General features: G+C 42.5%; 1 protein-coding gene across 1 annotated transcript; it reads left to right on the plus strand.

The window, feature by feature from the left end:
- The first annotated feature begins 271 nt into the window (after positions 1-271).
- On the plus strand, positions 272-1,216 carry LOC101575678 (putative olfactory receptor 2B3). Its single transcript, XM_004645970.1, has one exon. It carries the CDS (start codon positions 272-274, stop codon positions 1,214-1,216), a length of 945 nt encoding a protein of 314 aa, XP_004646027.1.
- Positions 1,217-7,477: the final 6,261 nt, after the last annotated feature.

A 7,477-nucleotide genomic window follows, 5' to 3' on the forward strand; every position in this document is an offset into this window, starting at 1 on the left:
GGTCTTTCTGGGGTTGGTGAAAGGAAAAGAAATTAAACCCTGGGGATTCTCAGAAAAGATTTTGGTCTGAGAAGCTAAATATCCATAAAGATTTTCCTCTTCTCTCCAAAATTTTCCTCACCCCAGGCAGATCTCAGTCTCTGAAGTTGTGTTCATTCTGAATAGAATCAAATAGCCACTGATCTTTCCAACAAGAGAACAGCCATGGAACCTAAATATGCAAAATAAGCTGGACCGCTAGATCCACTTCCCCCTCTGCAGTGGAAGAATAATGCACAATATCTGGGGATACAACAGCTCTGTGTCTGAGTTTATCCTTCTGGGCTTCTCCAGGAATTCCCAAACTAATGTAATCCTCTTCAATATATTCCTCTTTCTCTACCTCTTCACTCTCATGGGCAATGGACTGATTGTCACCTTGATCCAACTGGATTCCCGCCTCCACACACCAATGTACTTCTTCCTTTGTGTCCTTTCTATGCTGGACATGAGCTATGTCACCACCACTGTGCCCCAGATGTTGGTGCATCTGATCTGCCAGAAGAAAACTATCTCCTATGCTAGGTGTGTGGCCCAGATGTGTATCTTTCTGGTGTTGGGTATCACTGAGGGCTGGCTATGTTCTGTTATGGCCTATGATAGATATGTGGCTATTTGCCACCCACTCAGGTACAAGGTTATTATGAACCCATGGCTGTGCAGAGCAATGGTAGTCTTCTGTGGACTATGGGGTGTCAGCTGCTCCTTAGTCTATACTGTCTTCACCATGCGCCTTCCCTACTGTGGCCCCAATGAAGTCAATCACTTCTTTTGTGAGGTGCCTGCTGTTCTGAAATTGGCCTGTGCAGACACATCCCTCAATGATCGAGTAGATTTCATACTTGGCTTCATTCTTCTACTGGTACCACTTTCCTTCATCCTGGCCTCTTATGTCTGCATTTTTGCCACCATCTTGAAAATTCGCTCAGCCCAAGGTCGACTCAAGGCCTTCTCTACTTGTGCATCCCACATCACTGTGGTCACCATGTTCTGCGGACCTGCCATGTTTATGTACATGAACCCTGGGGCCAATGCCTCCCCAGAGCGGGACAAGAAACTGGCTCTGTTCTACAATGTGATCTCTGCTTTTCTGAACCCCATAATCTACAGCCTCAGAAACAAAGATGTGAAGAGGGCTTTCCTCAAAATGACAGGCTGGGGCAAATATCCTGAGTGAAGCCACTGGAACACAGGATCTGTGGCCCTTCTCCTTTATTTTCTAATCACAAGCAAGTGCAAGGCAAGAAAGCTTATCTAATTTTTAAAGGAGAAGATATACCAGGGTATGTAACTGGTGTGGACCTGCTGAGGTCTAGAAGCTGGGATTTCTGTAAATATCAAGGAACTTAGCATAGACAGAGTACCAAGAATTTAAGTCAGATTAACCTTCTGTTTCCCAGGAACCAGCACAGAGTCCAGCATATACAAAGCATCATTAGTGTTTTGTGATTTAATGATTGAGTGTATGAGAAGAGAGCATTTTAAGCTAATTCAGAATAAATGGAACAAAAACAACTCAGTACCACAGATCAGTAACTTTCTTGTGTCTTGATCAGAGTGAGCATGGGTCTAAAAGCATAATCTTAGGGAAAAGGAAGAATGACTTTAGGAATAGGATTTAAGGATTGAGCATTGTCTACCCAACATTTCCAGGGAAATGCAAGGAGTGATTTATCTGTTCTCTGGAGAGGCAAGACCCTGCTTTGTTGTCTCTCAGTATACAGATGAAACACCCAAACTACCACCCAAACTATAATAAAGATTAAAAGCTCATACTCTGTAGCCAGACTGTTTCCTTATCTATAAAGGTAAGATACTATATCTATATAGCTGGGATAATAATTATAGTGAATCAATACCTTATAGGATTGTTATGATAAGTTAACACAAATTCTTAGAACAGTGCTGAGCACTTTGAATGCTATCAATAAACATTGCTATTCTACTTCTCTTTCTCAATTCTACAGTTTACAAGAAGTGGCCTAGAAAAACGGGACACTGTGCTCTTGAAAAAAGAGATAGCTAGCATTACAAGCAAAGAAGCTGGCTCTTGTTTATATTTGTCAGCTATGGATTTAGTTAGTTTGGGTTTGTCACCATGAAGCTCATGAACTCATAATCAGAAAAACTATAAATAAGTATGAAAGCCTCTCATGATTCTACATGAGGAGTCCCTGATTACAACCAGCTAGCACCCCTCCAGGGTATCTTCATTGATACTCTACTTATTAGAGTTTTGAATAAATATTTGTTCAATCTGAATTGATTAATACTTGTTTTACTGGAGTGCTTCATTTAAGAGGTTACTGGGGTGGGGTAATTTCAGGATATGGTGGTTATGATGGTTTCTCTTACCAATGCCAATTCCATTCACCCCTTAGAGTGGTTGGTCCCTAGAGCCCCTGCTAGATAACTTGCTCCATAGAAGCTTAGGAAGGTGCACTGACCAAGAGAGTCTTCAGACCTAAAAAGATAGGTGTTATGATTGACATATTATGTGAACTTGTCAAGTTTAGAAGGCTAACTAAATGACTCAGCAGGGGCCTAGGATTGTAAACATGCTGAACCTGTGCAAAACAAAGGCACCAGCACTGAGATGGTGTGGGTATAAAAGATGCCCCCCCCAGGGGTCAGATATCTGGCATACAATAAAAGGGAAATGAAGAAGGACTGATGGCTGGTTCTTCAGAGGAGCTCCAGTGTTCGCCTTCTTTATCATCATCTCCTGGTTTGTGGCACAGACTGTTTGGCTTCTGCCTGGGACCCTTCAGCCTTATAGTGCATACTCTTTGACCTTTGTCATAGATTATTCAGTGTTCCATCTCAGACCATCAGCATGCTGATACGGACTTGCACAGAACACTGCAGTGAGCTCCAGACCTTGGACTGCATCCTTCAGCCTCCAGCATGCAGACACCCTCTGCACACTTCCTCATCCAGCTCTGTGGCTGACCATCTTAAGCCAATCTTGTAATCCCTTACAAATTTGTACATCTTGTGTTGTATCTGTTTCTCTAGTAAACCCTAACTGATACAGTAGGCAATGTTTGGAGAAGCTTTTACAAAGAGACTGTGCCACTCCTACAAAGTCTCCCTCAAATTTTGTCCTCCTGTTTTCCACTACCAGAAGAAACAAGGAAAAAGAGTCAAGAACTCCTGGTGTTTGTGAATTATTGTCATTCTGACATCCAAAACTCCATACAACTAGCCTGTACTTTTCCTATTCCAAGTTTTGTGAGGTTTTTTTGGGGGGTGGGGGGTCAGGGCTGGCATGGCATGTGGTGCCAGGGATTGAACTGTGGTCCGTACACTCTCCTAAATTGGCCTAAGCAGATGCTTTAGACCACTGAGCTATTTTGCTGGCCTCCAAGCTTTGTTTTAACTTTTTAAAGTTTAAATCATAAAATAGATATGAATATAGGTTGGTCAGGGGAAATCTGCCTTAAGGAAACACTATCAGAATTTCTCTATAAACACAAAGAAAGTTTAAAAACTATTAACGATCTTTTTAAGATTAGAATTATTATCCCTTTCGCTGGTGGACATCGCAGAGGAAACATCATCAGTCTCTCTTCCAACTGTCATCATGTTTAAGTTAGAATCTCCTAAAGAGCCCAAACAGCTATGGAAGCTCTTTATCAGAGGGCTAAGCTTTGAAACAACTGATGAGAGTCTGAGGAGTCATTTTGAGCAATGTGGAACACTCATAGAGTGTGTGGAAATGAGAGACCCAAACACCAAGTGTTCCAGGGGCTTTGGGTTTGTCACTTGTTCCACTGTGGAGGAGGTGGATGCAGCCATGAATGCAAGGCCACAAAAAGTGGACAGAAGAGCTGTAGAACCAAAGGGAACTGTCTCAAGAAAAGATTCTCAAAGACAGGGGCTCACTTAACAGTGAAGAAGAACTTTGTTGGTGGCATTAAAGAAGATACTGAAGAACATCATCTATGAGATTATTTTGAACAAAATGAAAAATCAAAATGATTGAAATTATGACTGACTGAGGCAATGGAAAGAAGAGGGGCTTTGCTTTTGTAACCTTTGATGACCATGATTCTGTGGATAAGATTGTCATTCAAAAATACCACACTGGGCTAGGGAGATAGATCAGTAGAGTAAGTGCTTGCCTCGCAAGCGCAGGGTCCTGAATTCAATTCCTGGTACAACAAAAGAACAAAACAAAAACCAAAAATACCACACTGTGAACAGCCAAAACTGTGAAGTGAGGAAAACCCTGTTGAAGCAGGAAGTAGCTAGTGCTTCTTCTAGCCAAAGAGGTCGAAGTGGTTCTGGAAATTTTGGTAGTGGTCATAGAGGTGGTTTTGGTGGCAATGACTATTTTGGTCATGGAGGAAATAGCTTGGTCAATGGCTTTGGTCAATGGCTTTGGTGAAAGCCATGGTAGAGGTGGGTATGGTGGCAGTGGAGATGGCTACAATGGACTTGGTAATGATGGAAGCAATTATGGAGGTGGTGAAAACTATAATGAAGTTGGCAATTAAAACAATCACTCTTCAAATTTTGGACCCATGAAGGGAGGAAACTTGGAGGTAGAAGCTCTGGTCACTATGGTGGTGAAGGTCAATATTTTACTAAGCCACCAGATCAAGGTGGCTATGATGGGTCCAGCAGCAGTAGTAGCTGTGGCAGTGACAGAAGGTTTTAAACACTTCCAGGAAACAAAGCATAGCAGGAGAAGAGAGCCAGAGAAGTGACAGGGAAGCTACAGGTTACAACAGATTCGTGAACTCAGCCAAGCACAGTGGTGGCAGGGCCTCACTGCTACAAAGAAGACATGTTTTAGACAATACTCGTGCATATGGGCAAAAGACTCGAGGACTGTATTTGTGACTAATTGTATAAAAGGTTATTTTAATTCCTGTTCTGTGGAAAGTGTAAAGCATTCCAACAAAGGGTTTTAATGTAGACTTTTTTTGCACCCATGCTGTTGATTGCTAAATGTAATAGTCTGATCATGTGCTGAATAAATGTGCCTTTAAAAAAAGGCCAGAATTATTAAATCTGCATTAACCATTTAATACAGGTCATATAGACTCAACACAATGAAATATCAATGAAGGTAATTTGAGTTCAGTAGGAAAGTAATGACACTTGTAGTACTGATGACAGCTATGATGAATACAGTTTAAGGGAAAATTCTATTTGACTTCACATTTCACAGCCACACAAAGGGCCTTTGGGAAGAATGTTTTAGAATGTAGTAAGAAAAAAGGGCTGGGGAGATGGCTCAGTAGAATAAACATTTGCCTGGCAAGTAAAAGGGCCTGAGTTCAATTACCAGTTCAGCCAAAAAAAAAACTGAAGAAAGAAAGAGAGAGAGAGAGAGAGAGAGAGAGAGAGAGAGAGAGAGAGAGAGAGAGAGAGAAGAATGTAATAAGAAAAACATCTTGCAGAAAGGTGCTGGGAGCAATGTGAGGGAGAGCTGGCAGGAGCCCTATAGAAGGGCTGCTTGATGTAGTAAGTTCCCAAATCCAATGACAAATAAAAGAGTAGCAAAAATATTATAGAGATTGATCGTCACATCAAGGAAAGAGTGATGCATTGGGAAGAGTTGAAAGGACAATGATATTTAACCAAAAACATATACAGTGGGTACTAAGATGGCAGGTAACTGTCTGTATAGAGCTCTGGTTTCCACATTAAGAGGGAGCCAAAGTACAAGGTTTTAAGGTCAAAATATATTCAGAGCCTGTGCAGAGGTCAGAAATTGCTAGAAACTCTCTAGTCATTTATTATCTTCAAGTAGGATCTAGGATGAGGGAATTGCTGGGAGAGAGTAGAATACAAGAAATTCAGATGGCAGAGCAGGAAACATTTTTATTATGATAAAGCCCACTCAAGAGTACTATTCCTAAGAAAAACTCAAATTTTGGAAGTGAAGGGAATATTCAGTGAATATGTTTTGGGGGCCAGCCAAATAGCTCAGCAGATTGAAGCCCCTGCAAGCAGGCGCAGGGGCTGGAGGTTCAATCCTGGGCCTGCCGCACTGGTTCCCCCCACCCCACCCCGGGTTGCACTGAGACAGCAATTGAGACTGGGAGTGATGGCATGTGCCTGTAATCCCAGCCTTAGGAAGCTATAAACAGAATCAGTATGAGTCCAATCTAGTAGTGAGACCCTGAACACCATGTAGACCCTTCCCTAAAATACAGAGGAAAAAAATTACATTTTTGATGTCTTAATCTTAGGAAATGGGATTTCAGAGCAAAGCTTCAAGAAGAAGAGATTAAGCTAGCATAAGAAAGAACATACTGGATGGATGGATGCCTGAGGGCTGAGCACTTTGGGTTGTAATAGTATGAAACAAAAAGGTCAAGAACAGGCATAATCCTCAGCTCCCTCATTTACTGGCAGTTAAGACTTAGCACGTGGTCCCTAACCACCATTTCTCAGCATTAGCTTTCTGGGCTTTGGTTTATCCCTTCAGTAAAACAGGGATAATAGCAGTTTGAAAAATTAAGAAGCTGTACCTCTCTAAGTCTAGTCAGGAGAAAGAAAACACTCAATGCATTAAGCAAGGGAAATCTAATACAAATAAATATTAATATTCCCCCACCATCACAAGAAACTCACTGAGCTTTAGCCAATCCCCCACTATCACTGTAGGAGGCTTGGTGAGCTCTACCCTCACTCCCAGTATTGAGGGAACCTTGCAGAGCTTCAGCCCAAACTCCACCATCACAGTAAGAAGGCTAAGCACAGGACAGCTTATGAGACATGGTGCGTCCTACCATGTCCGACACGCCCCCACCACCACCAAGGGAACCTCCCTAAGTGGAAGCCCACAACCACCACCAATGCTGGGGCCTTGGTGAGTCCTAACCTGCCCCCTCACAGTCTGGGGAGCCTTGCAGAGCTTTGGTCCACCCCCATTCATCACAGGAGCCTGAATGATCTGGGGCCCACTCACCTCACCATCATAGATGCCATGCTGAGTCCCGGGAGCCTTGATGACTCAGGCCCTGCTCCCTATGGTCACTGCTGAACCCAAGTGAATATTGGGAGCTTCAAAAATGTCAAAACAGGTTCAATCCCCAGGCCTGCTGTGCCGGCCCTGCCCCTGGGGTGCCCTGAGATGACAATTAGAACTGGGCATGGTGGCATGTGACTGTAATTCCAGCTCTTGGGAGGCTGTAAATAGGTGGATCACTATGAATCCAATCTAGTACTGAGACCCTGAACACCCTGTAGAACCTTCCCTAAAATACAAAAGCGAAAAAAAAAGTCAAAACAAAGAAGCAAAAGACAATCTCAGACCTCCAGGATGCCCAAAACAAGTCCAGAAGATAAGGACATAGAAGAATTTGGAAGTCACACATTTGAAATTTCTGAAATGATAACAACTAAAGTAAGAAAATAACTCCATCAAGCTATAGAAGAAATCAGATCAGAAATAATCTCTTAGGTAAAAAAAAAA

The sequence above is a fragment of the Octodon degus genome, unplaced genomic scaffold, assembly GCF_000260255.1.
Source record: "Octodon degus isolate 3935 unplaced genomic scaffold, OctDeg1.0 scaffold00245, whole genome shotgun sequence".
In the NCBI taxonomy this organism is placed as follows: Eukaryota; Metazoa; Chordata; class Mammalia; order Rodentia; family Octodontidae; genus Octodon; species Octodon degus.

Excerpts from the sequence above, each read along its gene's own strand:
- LOC101575678 (XM_004645970.1), top strand. The coding sequence starts at position 272 with ATGCACAATATCTGGGGATACAACAGCTCTGTGTCTGAGTTTATCCTT.